The sequence below is a fragment of the Erinaceus europaeus genome, chromosome 7, assembly GCF_950295315.1.
Source record: "Erinaceus europaeus chromosome 7, mEriEur2.1, whole genome shotgun sequence".
Classification (NCBI taxonomy): Eukaryota; Metazoa; Chordata; class Mammalia; order Eulipotyphla; family Erinaceidae; genus Erinaceus; species Erinaceus europaeus.
This window is the reverse complement of record NC_080168.1, coordinates 71,390,800-71,408,551: the sequence shown is the minus strand read 5'-3', so window position 1 is coordinate 71,408,551 and position 17,752 is coordinate 71,390,800. Positions and strand designations below refer to the sequence as shown.

At 42.1% G+C, this 17,752-nt stretch overlaps 1 protein-coding gene across 4 annotated transcripts in view; it reads left to right on the top strand.

Moving 5' to 3' along the window:
* Positions 1 to 17,752, top strand: part of IFT88 (intraflagellar transport 88) — a 99,499-nt gene that overhangs the window by 48,070 nt on the left and 33,677 nt on the right. For all 4 annotated transcript variants that reach the window (XM_060194727.1, XM_060194728.1, XM_060194729.1 and 1 more), the window contains 5 exons: positions 816 to 902; positions 2,542 to 2,728; positions 4,513 to 4,621; positions 8,618 to 8,768; positions 9,991 to 10,106. In XM_060194727.1, coding sequence (XP_060050710.1) covers positions 816 to 902; positions 2,542 to 2,728; positions 4,513 to 4,621; positions 8,618 to 8,768; positions 9,991 to 10,106 — 650 coding nt within the window. The remainder of the gene's footprint in view (positions 1 to 815; positions 903 to 2,541; positions 2,729 to 4,512; positions 4,622 to 8,617; positions 8,769 to 9,990; positions 10,107 to 17,752) is intronic.

The window sequence follows — 17,752 nt, the reverse complement described above, 5'->3', positions numbered from 1 at the left end:
ACCCTGTAATTCTTGGTATATAACAAGTTAATGTTTTGAGGATAGGTTATTTAATGCTCCATAGATAAATTGTTAATGCTAGATGGACATTATTCAATTCTATTGAATTATCCCCCCTTCCGTACACATACACAGGGATGTACACAGACCCATACGCATACAAATACACATGCGTGGCTTTAATATTAATTTTTTTCTTGATTAACCCCCCTACCCCCCATCTTGCTGTAGACAAGTGAATATCCTTTTAAACCCCAAAAACAAGAAAAGTATACAATTTACAGATGGGTTATTAAATAATTAAATGGCCCTATGTATTATGTAATTTCCCCCAGTTATCCATGTATATTATACTTAATCTTATAATAAACTTTTAAAAATCAACATAAATACTACTACATAGAGACTATAAATAGTATTCATTTATATATATTATATATCAAAAACTACTCCAATAATATCAATACCATAAATAGCATATTATAACACAAATCCACAATCAACAAATATTATACTATTAACAACACTATATGGTAAAACTACACCTAATACTCACAATTAAAGAATACTTTCTAATCTAATATAATAAATCTATACCTATAAAAACACTATCACCTAGCCAATTCTAATCTGCATTTATTCCTTATATAAAACCTCTTGACAGATGCACGTTAACATAGCTTACAGACAAAGCCACCTGTCTTGTCTTGTGCTTTTTGGTTTAACATTCCAGACACTCTCCTGTTTCCACCAGCCTTATGTCTGGGATACTGTCACATTACAATGGGAGTAATGCTCAGCTTCTTCATTTCTAGGCTGTCGAGACCTTGAAAATGTTTGAGAAAAAGGACAGCAGAGTGAAAAGTGCAGCTGCCACCAACCTCTCTTTCTTGTACTACCTGGTGAGTCTGTTTGCTTATTTCAGAACTAATCACTGATGATGTAAGTGGCAGTGTGAGTGTGTGTGTGTGTGTGTGTGTGTTTTGTTTTAGATATAGAGAAGGCAGAGAGAGTGAAAGAGACCACACTTCCAAAGCTTCCCCCACTGCCAAGTGGGGACCATGCTCACCCCTGGGTCATACACACAGCAAAGTAACACACTGTCCAAGTGGGCTATTCGCCAACCTGATGCAGGTAATGTTTTGTCTCAGTAAATTTCATCCCAAGGTGACTGGCAATGAAGAGGACAGCACGACTTCATATTTGCCTAGAGAGCAGGGAGAATAGTGATGGCATGGTAACTGTTATTACTTCTTTTTTTTTAATATTTATTTATTTATTATTCCCTTTTTGTTGCCTTTTTTTATTAATGTAGGATAGCACAGAGAGAAATGGAGAGAGGAGGGGAAGACAGAGAGGGGGAGAGAAAGACAGACACCTGCAGACCTTCTTCACTGCCTGTGAAGGGACCCCCTACAGGTGAGGAGCCAGGGACTCAAACCAGGATCCTTATGCAGGTCCTTGTGCTTTGCGCCACGTGCGTGCACTTAACCCGCTGTGCTAACCGCCTGGCTCCTGTTATTACTTCTTTAGATTTGGGGTACACCATACTACAGAAAAGAACACCCTGATATTTGGACACTCAAGATGGGACTGCCTGCCTATTAAGAGTGTTGCTTTCAGAATGTCAGACAATGGGGGAGTCAATCATCAGAAATGTAACTAGTTGACAGTGAGATAGCTCACCTGGATAATGTGTCTGCTTTGCCATGTATGTGATGTGTGTGACCCAGGTTTGAGCCTGGACCTCACTGCACTGGGGGAAGTGTCAATGCTATGGCATCTTTCTCTACCTGAAAAGCATTTTTAAAAAATTTTAAAAAGAAATTTAAAAATTATCAGTATCAGGAGCCAGGAGATGGTGCCCCTGCTTAAATGCATATGTCACCATGCACAAAGACCCAGGTTCAAGCTCCTGGTCTCCACCTGCAGGGTGGGAAGCTTCACAAGAAGTAAAGCAGTACTGCAGGTGTCTCTCTGTCTCTCTCCCTCTCTATCCACCTCCTCTCAATTTCTCTCCTATCAAAAAAATTTTTTTTGCTCCTGGGTTATTGCTGGGATCTGTGCCTGCACTACGAATCCACTGCTCCTGGAGGCTATTTTTTTTCCCTTTTGTTGCCCTTGTTGTTTATCGTTGTTGTTATTGCTGTCATTATTGTTGGATAGGACAGAGAGAAATCGAGAGGAGGGGAAGAAAGAGAGGGAGAGAGATAGACACCTGCATATCTACTTCACCACTTGCGAGATTCCTCACCCCCTGCAGGTGGGAAGCCGGGGGCTCAAACTGGGATCCTTACACCAGTCTTTTTGCTTTGCGCCATTTGTGCTTAACCCACTGTGCTACTACCACCGGCCCCCAAACAAGTAAAATGTTTTTTTAAATCATCAGTAGCTGTAGAACAAGCTTATAGGAATAAGATATGTTAAATATTTGTTTATTGTCTCAGTAAATCTGTTTTTTCACATATTTAGTTTCTGACTAGTAAGAAAAGGCAGTTGATGAACTTCAAATAATGTGTTTGTACTTTGTACTGCAATTAGGAGAATGAGTTTGCACAGGCCAGCAGCTATGCAGACCTGGCTGTGAACTCAGACAGATACAACCCATCAGCCCTCACTAATAAAGGGAACACAGTTTTTGCAAATGGCGATTACGAGAAGGCAGCTGAATTCTATAAGGAGGCACTGAGAAATGATTCTTCCTGCACTGAAGCACTTTATAATATTGGTAAGTAAAATGGCACAGCTGCTGTGTTGTTTTTTTTTTTCCCCATTTGTCTTAAAGAACTCAAACTCATTAGGATAAGAAGTTGACTTTCTTGTGTGACAAAAAGTTGAAAAGAAACCTTAAATTAGTAATTACAGAGAGACCAGGGTACTGCTTAGTTCTGCATGTACTAGGGATTGAACCTGGAGTCTCTGGGACCTCAGGCATGCAAGTTCAGTATGTTTCCACAGTGTTACCTCCCTGACCAGTCAATCAGAACTTTTCACTCTGAAAAGCCTTAATCTCCTGCCTAGAAGAGAAAGAAGACTTGGCTGACGTGGGAGGAGAGGAGGCAGGAAGGAGTTTTCAAGTCTACATGAAGTCAAGGGCATCTCTGGAGAAGATGACATTGAAAATGGCAGTGGAAGGGAGGGCATAAGCTTTTGGTTTGCTAGGAAAAGCCGATTAGTCAGGATGGGGGAACAAGTAGAACAGAGAGCTCAGTGCAGGAGAATGACTTGCCAAGGTAAAGGATTACTTTTTTTTTTTCATAGGTTTTCAATCCTTTATTTTTAGATCATGGCTTGACTTTGAGTTCTATCATCTCCTTTGTCATTTTTGTGTAGTCTGGCTTTTGAGACTGTCTCTTCATTTGTTTATCACTTACAAAGTCCTTCAACTTTGCTACTCCTAGTTAGTTCTAAAATAAATGTCTTTAAAACATTCACATTTGAAATGAACTCAAAGTAGATAGCTATTTTTTTTTCTTCATGCATGTTGTTCTGATACTGTGATTGAATGGGTTTCTGAGTGTTTTACTCTTCTGTTGATTTCTTTGCTCCTGCCCCCCCATACCCCTTGCCCCTTGCCCCCACCCCAACACATCCACCCCTTAACATCACTGAAGCTCTATAGAATGATTTGGTGTCTACCAAACTTTAATAAAAAAACCTAATTCCCCTCCCTACCCCTTTGTTGTTTTAGACAGAAAAAAATGTGTTTGTATTTATTTTTTCTTCTGGATGAGTTTTTTTTTTTTGTTTTGTTTTGTTTTTTATTTAAGAAAGGAGACATTAACAAAACCGTAGGATAGGAGGGGTACAACTCCACACAATTCCCACCACCCGATCTCCATATCCCATCCCCTCCTCAATAGCTTTTCCATTCTCTATCCCTCCGGGAGTATGGACTCAGGGTCATTGTGGGTTGCAGAAAGTGGAAGGTCTGGCTTCTGTAATTGCTTCCCCGCTGAACATGGGCGTTGACTGGTCGATCCATACTCCCAGTCTGCCTCTCTCTTTCCCTAGTGGGGTTGGTCTCTGGGGAAGCGGAGCTCCAGGACACATTGGTGGGGTCTTCAGTCCAGGGAAACCTGGCCGGCATCCTGATGGCATCTGGAACCTGGTGACTAAAAAGAGAGTTAACATACAAAGCCAAACAAATTGTTGAACGATCATGGACCCAAAGGTCAGAATAGTGAAGATGACCCATCCAGCTTAAGTATTCATTCTGGTTTTTCTTTTTTTTAATTATTTTCAATTACTTTTATTTATTTGTTGGATAGAAACAGCTAGAAATTGAGAAGGAAGGGGGAGATATAGAGGGAGAAAGAGAGACACCTGCAGCACCTGCTTCACTCCTTGCAAAGCTTTCCCCTGCAGGTGGGGGCCAGGGGCTTGAACCTAAGTCCTTGCGCATTGCATGTGCATGAGCTCAACCAGGTGCACCACCACCTGGCCCTGCTAAAGTATTTATTTTGTTCCACTGAAAAGATCATTTACAACTTCTGTTTTCTTCTCTTTCAGGCCTTACCTATAAGAAGTTAAACCGGCTTCTTGAAGCATTGGACTGTTTCCTGAAGCTCCATGCAATCCTGCGAAACAGTGCTCAAGTGCTTTACCAGATAGCAAGTGTGTATCTCATGTGGAAACCCTGAGGAAAGGGATTCCTTCTCTCAGGTGGTGATTGGAGATCAGTTACTATTGGCACATAAGCCTCCTCTGTGAAGTAGTTGTCAAGAAAGCCCATTATCTATTTTTGTACGTAATAACTGCAGCAATGCTCAGCTCTGGCTGTTAGTAGTACCCTGGTTTAAGTCTGGGACCTCTCAGGTATGGCACTTTCTCTTTGGCCCTGGATAACATTTTAAAATCTAGCGGTGGGAGTTGGGTGGTAGTGCAGTGGGTTAAGTGCTCGTGGCGCGAAGCATAAGGATCCCGGTTCAAGCCCCCGGCTCCCCACCTGCAGGGGGGTCGCTTCACGGGCAGTGAAGCAGGTCTGCAGGTGTCTTATCTTTCTCTCCCCCTCTCTGTCTTCACTTCCTCTCTCCATTTCTCTTTGTCATATCCAACAACAACGACATCAATAACAACAGTAATAATAACTACAACAATAAAAAAAACAAGGGCAACAAAAGGGAAAAAAAAACCTAGCGGTAAGGTTAGTATATGATGAATATTAAATGAATGACACTATTTTAAAGGATTATTGGGGGGGTGGCAGGAGCAGCTCACCTAGTAGAATGAGCAGGAGGACTCAGGTTCAAGCACCTGGCTACCAGAAGGGAGTACCATACAAAGGTGAAGCTTCACAAGTTACATTTCTCATCCTCTGTCTCTCTTTCCCTCTCTGTCTCTCACTATCTGGAACAAATATAGGATATTTCCAAAAGCAGTAGAATCACACAGCCACAAAACCCCAGTAAAGGTCTTGTCGCAAAAACTATATACTTCTATTGTAAAGGTGATTATTTAGTGGCCCTAGGAGGTGGTGCAGTGGATAAAACTTTGGACTCAATGGCATGAGGTCCTGAATTCAATCCCTGGCATCACCCATGCCAGAGTGATACTCAATTCTCTCTCCCTTTCACTCACAAGTAAATAGGAAGGAGACTAGACACACCTGGCTGAGCACCCACATTACCCATAAATAAATCTTAAGTAAAATATATTTAAAGATTCTGGGAGCCCAGAGCATCGGGCATGAAATTCCTTTGCAGAACCATTATGTGATCTTCCCAGTCCCCAAAAAACAACTGTTTAAAGGTAAAGACTATATTAAGGGCTGGGGAGATTGCATAATGGTTATGAAAAACTGACTCTCAATCCTGAGGTACTGAAGATCCCAGGTTCAATTCCCAGCACCACCATAAACCAGAGCTGCTGAGCAGTGCTCTGGCCAAAATAAATAAATAAATAAATAAATAAATAAATAAATAAATAAATAGACTATATTACATTGGGGAAGTGGGCAGGGGTAGATAGCATAATGGTTATGCAAAGAGACTGATGACTGAGGCTTTGAGGTCCCAGGTTCAATCCCCCACGCTACCATAAGCCAGAGCTTGAGCGGTGCTCTGATTAATAAAAAAACAAAACTGGGGGTTGGGTGTTAGTGCAGCGGGTTAAACGCACGTGGCACAAAGCACAAGGACCAGCATAAAGATCCCGGTTCGAGTCCCCGGCTCCCCACCTGTAGGGGAGTCCCTTCACAGGCAGTGAAGCACATCTGCAGGTGTCTGTCTTTCTCTCCCCCTCTCATTTCTCTCTGTCCTATCGAACAACAAAGACATCACTAACAACAATAATAATAACTACAACAACAATTTAAAAAAAAACCTAAAAACTAAATTAAGTAATTGAATATGATATTTTAAGTTCACATAGATATTCACTGGACATAAGTTAGAAACTCTAGGGCATATTAACTCTTGAATCTTATGGGGTATATTTCCTAAGGAAGTAACTCACTGCTCTCATATATCATATATATGACTGATCTGATAATTTCTTTACTTTAGCCAACATACTGGTCCAGTGGATATAAATCTTAGAATGCTTTTATCCTCCAAAAGCATGCAGTTGTACATATAAGCTTACTCATTCATTCCACCCACTCAGTAGTCATCTGTTGGTCACACATGCTGGTAAAGTATTAAGACTGAAATAGGCTATTGAAATATAAATTATTGTTCTCATATCAGCTTAATCTACACTCAATCTTTTTTAGTTTTTGCCCTTTTTTGAGGGGGTTGGAAAAATAAAAAAAACTGTATTTTTAGTGTCTTTCTTGAAAAACACTTCTCTTACTAAAAAAATCTAGGGGGTGGGGGTAGATAGCATAATTGTTATGCAAGCAGACTGAGGCCTGAGGCTCCAAAGTCACAGGTTCAATCCCCCACATCACCATAAGCCAGAGCTGAGCAGTGCTCTGGTGTTTCTCTCTCTCTCTCTCTCTCTCTCAAATAAAATATTTAAAAAAAGAAGTTTAAAAAAAAATCTAGGGGGTCAGGCAGTGGTACACCTGGTTGAGTGCACGTTATATGGGAAGAGCTGGGTTCAAGCCCCTGCTCCCTACCTGTGGGAAGGAAGCTTCATGAGCAGTAAAACATGTCTCAGGTGTGTGTCTTTCTCTCTCCTTCTCGCCTCTCAATTTCTCTCTGTCCTATCAAATTTAAATGTGTGTGTGTGGGGGGGGGGGGAATGGCTGCTCGGAGTAGTGAATTTGTAATGCTGTCTCCAGGCCCCAGCAATAACCTAGTGGCAATTTTTTAAAAAGACCAGCTTCAGCAACAGTTTTGGGAAGGGCTAAGATCATATGAAGGCTTTAAAGTCACCACTACCATACACATACATACATACATACATACATACATACATACATGAAAGAGAGTGACCCTGAGCATCACTGAGACATCTGTCTTGGGATTTGAACTCCCATGCTCGAAAGCCCGTGCTCTATCCATTGTGCTACCTCCCAGACTGATTCCTTGATATAAATTTTATGTAAATATGTTTAGGAAAAAGCATACTATGAAGTGTGCCACTAATGATTCTAATTCTTGCTTTTGGTAGAGTCTATTAAAAAAAATTTTTAAAGAAATGTTAGGACCAGATAGTAGCACACCTGATTAAGCACTTACATTACAGTGTGCAAGGTCCCAGGTTCAAGCCCCTGGTCTCCACCTGCAGGGGGAAATCTTCACAAGTGGTGAAACAGGGCTGCAGGTGTCTCTCTGATACCACATGGAAGCACCATGTGCTATTACACTTCTCTCTCTCCTGTCTGTCTTTCCTCACTTTCCACCTCTCTTTCCCTCTCCCTATTAGAATAAAATTTACTAGCTTTAAACCAGATGACTTCTTGGTTATTCCTTTGAGCCTCAGAAACTGCCAGTATTATGGGGCCAGTTTTTTTTTTTTTATCTGTTTGTATACATTTAAGAAATAGGTCCATGTCAATATTTATTTTCCTTTGGACGAGAAATTTTCATTCTGCCAAGTTCTTTAATATAAAATACATAATAAGTAATCTGCAAGCACTGGTGTGGATGAGCTATTAAGAAAGTCTGCAGAATATTTACAATCCACAAAAGCTCCAAAAAAAGAACTCTGTGTCTTGAGTTTGAAATCTAATTGGGGGAAAGTCACAGTAAAAGCCATAGGAATCATTCCTTTGTTATGATTAATAGTCAAACCTATCAAAAGACACAGAACAATTTAGCACAGTATTCAGGCATTTTTATTAAAGGTAGATTTTGCATGGTGCTTTGAATAAACAGGCAGACTACTGGTTGCATGAGAAACCTGGTGTTAAATAAGCACGCATGGCACTAAGAAACAACATGAGGACCCCGGTTCAAGCCCCCAGCTCCCCACCTATGTGTGTTTAACCTTCACAGACAGTGAAGGAGAAGGAGACCCTTCTCTGTCATCCCCTCCTCTCTTGATTTCTCTTTGTCCTATCCAACAACAGCAGTAACAACAACAATAATAATAACAACAACAATGATAACAAGGGCAACAAAAGGGGGAAAAAAAGAAATATGTTGAATGTAACCTCACTCTGAGATTTGCTAAGTTAGCAGTCAATTTAGAAAACACGCGTTTTCCTTAACTGGAATCACCTAAGCTATGAACTAATGGACGATCCAAACCAAGCGATTGAATGGTTAATGCAGCTGATAAGCGTCGTCCCAACTGACTCTCGAGCTCTATCCAAACTGGGAGAACTATATGACAGTGAAGGAGATAAATCCCAGGCCTTTCAATATTATTATGAGGTAGGTGGCTGACTTTGTTTTCCTTCTGTTATCTATGAGTTTAGCTTTTTCCTGAGTTATTTCTAATAAAATGGCAGACCCTTTAATTTGTAAAGTTAAGAAATCCTTCATAGTTTTAAGTAATGTTTTAAAAACAAAGCATTTGTAGAATATAGTTGCATATTAGTAATATATATATATTACTAATATATATTATATATAATATATAATATTATATAATATGTTATTATATATTATATTATATATATATTATATATATATATATATATATATATATATATATATATGAGAGAGGTGGAGGAGAAGTTGAAAACAAAGGGGTAAATGGGAAATGGGGGAGAGAGAGATAGGGAGGGAGGGAAAGAGAGAGAGGGAGAGAGATTGACCTGCAGCACGACTTCACTGCTTGTGAAGCTTCTCCCCTTCAGGTGAGAACTGAGGGCTTGAACCCAAGTCTTCATACATGGTAACATGTGCTCTCTACTGGGTGTGCCACCACCTGGCCTGGCTTGTTAGTTTTAATTAAAATGAAATAAGTACAGATTTCTTTTTTCTCCTGAGGTATAATTTGTACCCCGATTTGATTCTGTTGTGTGTTTAATTCGGACTACTGATCAGTACATCTAAAGATGTTTATCAATAATTAAAATGTATCAAGTCTTTTTTTTTCTTTTTGCCTCCAGGGTTTTCACTGGGGCTCAGTGGCTGCACTATGAATCCACTGTTCCTGTAGCCTTTTTATTTTTTTACTTTTTTTTAATAGGACAGAGAGAAATTGAGAGGGATGGGGGAAGATAGGGAGAGAGAAAGATAGACACCTGCAGACCTGTTTCACCACTTCTGAAGCGACCCCCCTGCAGATGGGGAGCTGGGGACTCAAACCAGAATCCTAGCACAGGTCCTTGTGCTTTGTACTGTATGCACTTAACCCAGTGCACCACCACCTAGCCTCCCTATCAGGTCCTTTTTAAAGGTGTATTCATTAATGAGAGAGAGAACCAGAGCATTACCCTGGCACATGTGATCCTGAGGGCTGAACTCAGGACCTCAAGCTTGAAATTTTCAGTGCTTCATCAAATGCACCACCCCCAGGGCACAAGAAAAGTGTCTTGTATAGTTCTAAAACTTGTGACAGTGCACACATTTTGATTAAACTTGGGCAATTAGAGCCTTTCACTAAGTGACAGCCCTGAAGTTGTGTGGTCTGTTTCATGTTTCCCAGTCATACAGGTATTTCCCTTCAAACATCGAAGTCATCGAGTGGCTTGGAGCCTATTACATTGATACGCAGTTCTGTGAGAAAGCCATTCAGTACTTTGAGAGAGCTGCTCTTATACAGTAAGTAACTTGTGATTTTATGGGTTTGCTGTGATTTTTGGCTTTTTTTTTGGGGGGGGGGTTGGTTAAATATCTTTCATTCAGGTTTGATTTTATCCTTTTTCTTTTTTTTTTTTTTTTTTTTTTTTTACTGGATAGGCCAGAGAGGAATTGAGAGAGGAAGGGGACGTAGAGAGGGAGAGAGACAGAGAGACACCTGCAGACCTGCTTCACTTGTGAAGTGACCTCCCTACAGGTAGGGAACTGTGGGCTCGAACCTGGATCCTTATGCTTTGTACTATGTGCACTTAACCTGGTGTGCTGCTGCCCAGCACCCTGATTTTATCTTTAAATTTAGAATCAGATAGATACAGTAAGCTCATGAGCAAATATTCCTGAACACTCGTGTTACTTCCCTTTTCTTTTAGTACTCCTTCCTGTCTTGGGTGTACGTCAAAGTTGCATTTCTGAAAGAGTCCTAATAGAAATAGGTTGGTGTCAGGTGGTGGTGCACCTGGTTGATTGCACACTTTCCCATGTACTGGGACCCAGGTTTGAAACCTTGCTCCTCACCTACAGAGGGGAGATTCACGAGTGGTTAAACAGGTCTACAAGTGTCTCTCTTTCTGTCTCCCTTTCTATTTTCTCTCCCATCTCAGTTGTTCTCTGTCCTATCAAATAAAAAAAAGTGGGGAGGAATAGCCACCAGAAGCAATGGATTCTTTATGCAGGCACTGAGCCCTAGTGATAACCCTGGAGTTTTATTGGTTTGAGCCCCCGGCTCCCCACCTGCAGGAGAGTCGCTTCACAGGTGGTGAAGCAGGTTTGCAGGTGTCTCTCTTTCTCTCCCCCTCTGCCTTCCCCTCCTCTCTCCATTTCTCTCTGTCCTATCTAACAATGACAACATCAATAACAATAACAATAATAACTACAACAATAAAACAAGGGCAACAAAAGGGAATAAATAAACATTAAAAAAAGAGATATCTCAATACATATCAAGATATCTAACCTGGAAGGGCACATGCACAGCCGAAGTTCAAGCCCCCTTACCATATGAGAGTGACATAGCACTGGGGGAAGCTCTGGCACTAAATTCTCTCTGTCTCTCCCTTTACATAACTAAAGTAATAACATCAAAAGTTGACCCTGGAGCAGTGAAGTCGCACATATGTGAGACTCAAGTGTCCCCCCCCCTCAAAAAAAAAGTGTGTGTGTATCTGGATCAAAAAAATTGAAATATTTCATTTTGTTGCTTTTTGTTTCTGTTGTTTTATTTTTATTGCCACCAGAGTTATTGCTGAGGCTCAGTCCACCACTCCTGGATCCCTTTTTTCCTTTTTTTTTTTTTTTTTGCCTCCAGTTGCTGGGACTCACTGCTGGTACTAGGAATCCCTTGCTTCTAATGGTCTTTTTTTTTTTCTTTTCATTTGACAGGACAGAGAGAAGGGGAGATAGAGAGGGAGAAAGATAGATACCTACAGACCTACTTCATCACTCATGAAGCGTTCCCCGCTGCAAGTAGAAAGCATGGGCTTGAACCCGGGTCCTTGTGCATAGTACTATGTGTGCATAACTGAGTACACCACCACCTGCCCTCACTTTTTTTCCTCTTTCCTTTCTATCTTATCAGGTAGGACAGAGAGAAATTGAGAGGGGAAGCAGAGGCAGGAGGAGAGAAAGACACCTGCAGGCCTGCTTCACTGTTCATGAATCTTCCCCGCTGCAGGTGTCCAAATTGAATTTTAATCATTTGAACAATAAGGCAGTGCTTAATAATTTAAATGGCCTCTATATGGGCTTTGTTTTACACAATTTTCATGGTATCTTTTTCATAGAAATATTTTGCTAATTATAAAAAAACTAATTGCCAAGCACAGAGGGATAACTCCGTGTGTGAGAGAGAGATATGCTTATAAGGACCCAGGTAGATAGCCTACCTCCTAGAGCTTTGCTTTGCTTTGATTTGCTTTGCTTCACTTTGCTTTGCTTTGCTTTGCTATGCATGAGGACCTAGGTTCAAGCCCCAGCACTATGTAGGAGCACCTTGGTTGATGGAGCAGTGCTGTGGTGTTTCTCCTCTCTCTTTGCCTGTTTCTTTCTTTCTATCTCTAGCTCCCACTTTCTAAAAAAGAAAACAACATTAGTTAAGAATAGAAAGTTGTCAGGGACCAGTTGCCGCACCTGGTTAAGCACTCACGTTACAGTGCACAAGGACCTGGGTTCAAGACCCTGGTCCCCACCTGCAGGGGAAAACTTTACAAGTGGTGAAGCAGTGCTGCAGGTTTCTCTCTGTCTCTCACCCTCTCTATCCCTGCCTTCCCTCTGGATTTCTGTCTCTACCCAAAAAATAAATAAAGATAATGAAAAACAAAAAAGCAAAAACAAAGAATAGCAAATTGTCTTGGGAGATGATGTCATGGCTAGAAAAAGGACCAGAAAGCTGGATCAGGGAAGAGAGTAGCTCCCAAATATGGGAAAGGTGTATAAATATTATTGACTGTAGAAAGTCGGGCAGTAGCACAGTGGGTTAAGCGCACATGGCGCAAAACACAAGGACCTGTGTAAGGATCCTGGTTCAAGCCCCTGGCTCCCCACCTACAGGGGAGTCGCTTCACAGGCGGTGAAGCAGGTCTGCAGGTGTCTGTCTTTCTCTCCCCCTCTCTGTCTTCCCCTCCTCTCTCTATTTCTCTCTGTACTATCCAATAACGATGACATCAATAACAATAACAATAACTACAACAATTAAAAAAAACAAGGGCAACAAAGGGAATAAATAAATATTAAAAAAAATATATTGTTGACTGTAAATCCATCGATTTGATGTAATCTGGGGCCCATATTCAGCTTAGGAGTCTATGTGACCTCTGCATCCCTCTAGATCTGAGCTCACATTCTGTGGTCATGAGTAGGAACGTTCCAAGCTGCCCCAATATCAGGACCCATCTTCCTCAGGTGGAACGTAAAGTATGTTGTCCAGCTTCTGAATCCCACAGTGACCATACTCCCAGAAAGTTAAAGAATAGGAAAGCTATCAGGGAGGGGATGGGATACAGAGTTATGAGGGTGGGAATGGTGTGGAGTTGTACCCCTCTTATCCTATGGTTTTGTCAGTGTTTACTTTTTATAAATAAATTTTAAAAAACAATAGAAAGTTGGGGACAGGGATAGATAGCATAATGGTTATGCAGACTTTCATGCCTGAGGCTCCAAGTGCTCTGATATTTAAAAATATATACACAAGACCACAAGACCCTGGCTCATTCTTTTTTATTATTATCTTTATTTATTTACTGGATAGAGACAGATAGAAATCAAGAGGGAGGGGTGATAGAGAGGAAGAGACAGGGAGACACCTGCAACACTGCTTTACTACTCACAAAGCTTTCTTCCTGCAGGTGGGGACTGGGGGCTTGAAGCCAGTTCCTTGAGCATTAAACATTGTGCTCAACCAGGTGCACCATCACCCAGCCCCCTGGGTTCATTCTCCAGTGAAACATTAAGAAAAGATTTGTGGGGGCCGGGGGGTCAAGTGGTAGTACACCAGGTTAAGTGCACATAGAACCAAGCGCAAGGACCCACACAAGGATCCCAGTTCAGACCCCGGCTCCCCACCTGAAGGGGGGGGTCGCTTCACAAGCGGTGAAGCAGTTCTGCAGGTGTCTATCTTCCTTTTTTATATATACATTTATTTATTTTTCCCTTTTGTTTCCCTTGTTTTTTTATTATTGTTGTTGTAGTTATTATTGTTGTTATTGATATCATCATTGTTAGATAGGACAAGAAATGGAGAAAGGAGGGGAAGATAGAGGGGGAAGACAGAGGGAGTTGTTTCACTGCCTGTGAAGCGACTCCCCTTCAGGTGGGGAGCCAGGGGCTCGAACCAGGATCCTTATGCCAGTCCTTGTGCTTTGCACCATGTGCGCTTAACCCTCTGTGCCCAATTCCCCCAGGTGTTCATCTTTCTTTCCCCCTCTCTATCTTCCCCTCCTCTCTAAATGTCTCTCGGTCCTATCCAATTAAAAATAAAATGGAAAAAATGGCTCCCAGGAACAGTGGATTTGTAGTGCTGGCACCAATCCCCAACAATAACCGTAGAGGCAAAAAAAAAAAAAAGAAAGAAAGAAAGAAAGAAAGAAAGAAGAGAGAAAAGATTCAAAGGCCAGTGAAATAGTTCACCTAGAAGGGGTCGGGCGGTGGCGCAGTGGGTTAAGCATATGTGGCGCAAAGCGCAGGGACCAGCGTAAGGATTCCAGTTCGATTCCCCCGCTCCCCACCTGCAGGGGAGTCGCTTCACAGATGGTGAAGCAGGTCTGCGGGTGTCTGTCTTTCTCTCCCCCTCTCTGTCTTCCCCTCCTCTCTCCATTTCTCTCTGTCCTACCCAACAATGAACAACATCAACAATAGCAATAATAATAACCACAACGAGGCTACAACAACAAGGGCAACAAAAAGGGGGGTAAAATGGCCTCCAGGAGCAGTGGATTCATGGTGCAGGCACCGAGCCAAGCAATAACCCTGGAGGAAAAAAAAAAAAAGTTCACCTAGATAGTGCACTACTTTGCCATATGAACAACCCAGGTTCAAGGCTGGTCCCCATGACATTGTAGGGAAGCTTCAGTGCTGTGGTCTCTTTCATACACTCTGTCTCTATTTAAATAAATAAATAAATAAACAAATAAATAAATAAAGCTATATAAGATGACAGTGTAACCATGTAACCTTCTGTTAGATTCAGTACTACTCTTCACCTTGGCCGTTAGCTCATGTTAAGATTCCTCCTGCTGGGCTGGAGTCTCCACCTGCTGCTGCTCTGGTCTTGACTGTTACTCATGAGCGTCCAGCACCAACCTGTCCTGCCAACGCCCCCGCTCACCCACCTTGTAGACTGGCCTCACAGGCCTCCACTTCCCCGACCTCCCCTCCTCTGCCTTAGCCTCCTGATCTTACCCAAGTCCTATGATCACCCCACGCCTGCACCAGGGAAATCTCTGCCTGCTGTCTCTGTCTCCACTCCCACGCTCCCTCCCTCCAGCAGGCCTTCTTCTTGCCACACTCAGTTTCCCCCACCCACTACCTTCCTTCCTCTGGCTCCGCTCTCCTAGCTCTAGTTCTCAGCTCCTCCTCTCAGGCTGCTTAGCTGATCTGGTCTGTCCCCTCTCTGCTGACACTCTGGGTTACTTTCTCTCTCTTGCCTTGCTGCCCCAGCTATTCCCCCACAAGATTTTAGTGCCTGGGTTAGTCCAGCCAAGTATCCCACAGTGGAAGTTCCATGGGACACAGTGTGAAGCCGAGTGAGCTGATGTCACATGTGTTTGTATCACTCTGTTTGGGACTCCTCGGCTTTCCCTCCTCGAGCTCCCTATTGTGCATTTAAAGTACTCCCAGAAGCCAGAAAGCTTCCCTAGGAATTCAGCTGTCAGTCCCCTCTCCGTGACTGCCTATACATTTACCCTCAGTGACACCTGCTTGGTTGTTTTTGTTTTTCTCCCTCCTTTTGCTGAAGTGACAGATATTCTGACATGCTAATTGCCTCTTCCCCACAAGCGTTTATTTTTCATCTTATGCACCTCCAGTTCTCTGTTTCTTCATATGCAGAGTCTCTGTTTGTCGTGTCAGTGCCGCCTCCACAGCAATGTGAGCACTTTAGAGTCCTGACCTGGGAGTCTCCCATCACACCTCTTCACATGCCCCTGAGTGGCTGTCCGCGTGCCATGTTGGCTGTCACTGGTGTTCTCTGCTATGGAAATTCCTGACCATGCCATCCTTTCAATAACATGGTTCTATTACCTGGTGTTTTTGGTCACTGACTTAGTCTATACTATTTTTTCCCCTCTATTACTACAAATAATGTCTTAAAGCTTTAAGAAATTCTAATTAATCCATCCAGTGTAGTTTAAAATTTGTGCTGCATTCAAGACTGCTTTAATTTTTATTGTGATGATTATTATGGAGATGGACAAACAGCCCAATATATGCAGTAGAGGAGTCCCAGAAAAAGACAGAAAGGACAGAGGCTAATGAAAGCAATATAGGTGAAACTTAGCAAAACTGAGGGGAGGAAGAGACTACAAGCCCAGGAAGTCACTGAATTCAAGTAGGAATCTCCAGAGGCCCACACCAGCACCCAACACATGACAGTTGTTGAAAGACATTCTTCAACAAGAGAAAAATGACTTAATGTATACAAAGACTCCTCAGTGAGATAATTAGAGAATTTCTTAGCAGAACTGTGGAGTTCAAAAGTCAATGGAATGATATACTCAGAGTCCTGATTTATTTATTTATTTATTTATTTATTTATTTATTTATTAAGATTTTATGTAGATGCCAGGGATGGGGGTTGGGGGAAAAGGGACCAGAGCATCACTGTGGTACATGGGATGCCAGGGATAAACATAAGACCTCATGCTTCTAAGTTCAGTGCCCTCCTCAATGTACCACCTCCCAGGCCTCTGGGGGAAAATGTTTTTAAAAGCAGTCAATGAAGAATTCTCTACAAAAACTGTTCCTCAAGAATAAAGGATAAATTAGAATATCTCTAGATTTTAAGAAAGCTGAAGGAAGGAGTTCATTTGCAATGTACCCACTGTGAAAGCAGTCCTTCACATTGAAGTAGAAAGTACATAATAGGTTGATAATTTGAGAGAACAATTAAAGACAATTTGTAATGAAGCTTTATAAGTACTTATAAAAGTCAGCTGCACACGTGGCACAAAGCGCAAGGACTGACATAAGGATCCCAGTTGGAGCCCCCGGCTCCCCACCTGCAGGGGAGTTGCTTCACAAGTAGTGAAGCAGGTCTGCAGGTGTCTATGTTTCTCTCTCCCTCTCTGTCTTCCGCTTCTCTCTCCATTTCTCTCTGTCCTATCTAACAACGACGACGACATCAACAACAACAATAATAACTACAACAACATTGAAAAACAACAAGGGCAACAAAAGGGAAAATAAATATAAAAAATAAATAAAAGTCAGCTGTATCATGTACTTTTGATCTGGTTTATAATTTCCTTTTTTCCTACATTAAAAGGCAAGGCAGAGTGGTGTTGCACCTGGCTGAGCACACACATTACCATGCACAAGGGCCTGAGTTCTAGTCCCCTACTCCCCACCTGCAAAGGGGACACTTCACGAGTGGTGAAGCAGACCTGCAGTAGTCTATCTTTCTCTCTCCCACTCTAAATCCCCACTCCCCCTCTCAATTTCTCTCTGTCCTGTCAAATGAAAATAGGAAGGAATGAAGGAAGAGGGAGAGAAGGGAAGATGGACACCTATAGTGGTGGATGTATTGTGCTGGCACCAAGCCTGAATGATAACCCTGGTGACAATTTTATTAAAAAGCACATAGCTAAGTAGAAGGACAACAGTTCAAGTCCCTAGTCCCCACCTGCAGTGGGGTAGTTTCACAAATGGTGAAGCAGTGCTGCAGGTATCTTTCTTTTTTTTTTTTAATGCATCATGATTTATTTTTATTTTTTATTAGCTTTATTTATTGGATAGAGACAGCCAGAAATCGAGAGGGAAGGGGTGATAAAGAGACAGAGAGACAGCACAGCTTCATCACTTGCAAAGCTTTCCCCCTGCAGGTGGGGACCAGGGGCTCAAACCCGGTCCTTGAGCATTGTAACATGTTCGCTCAACCAGATGAGCCACCACCCGGCCCC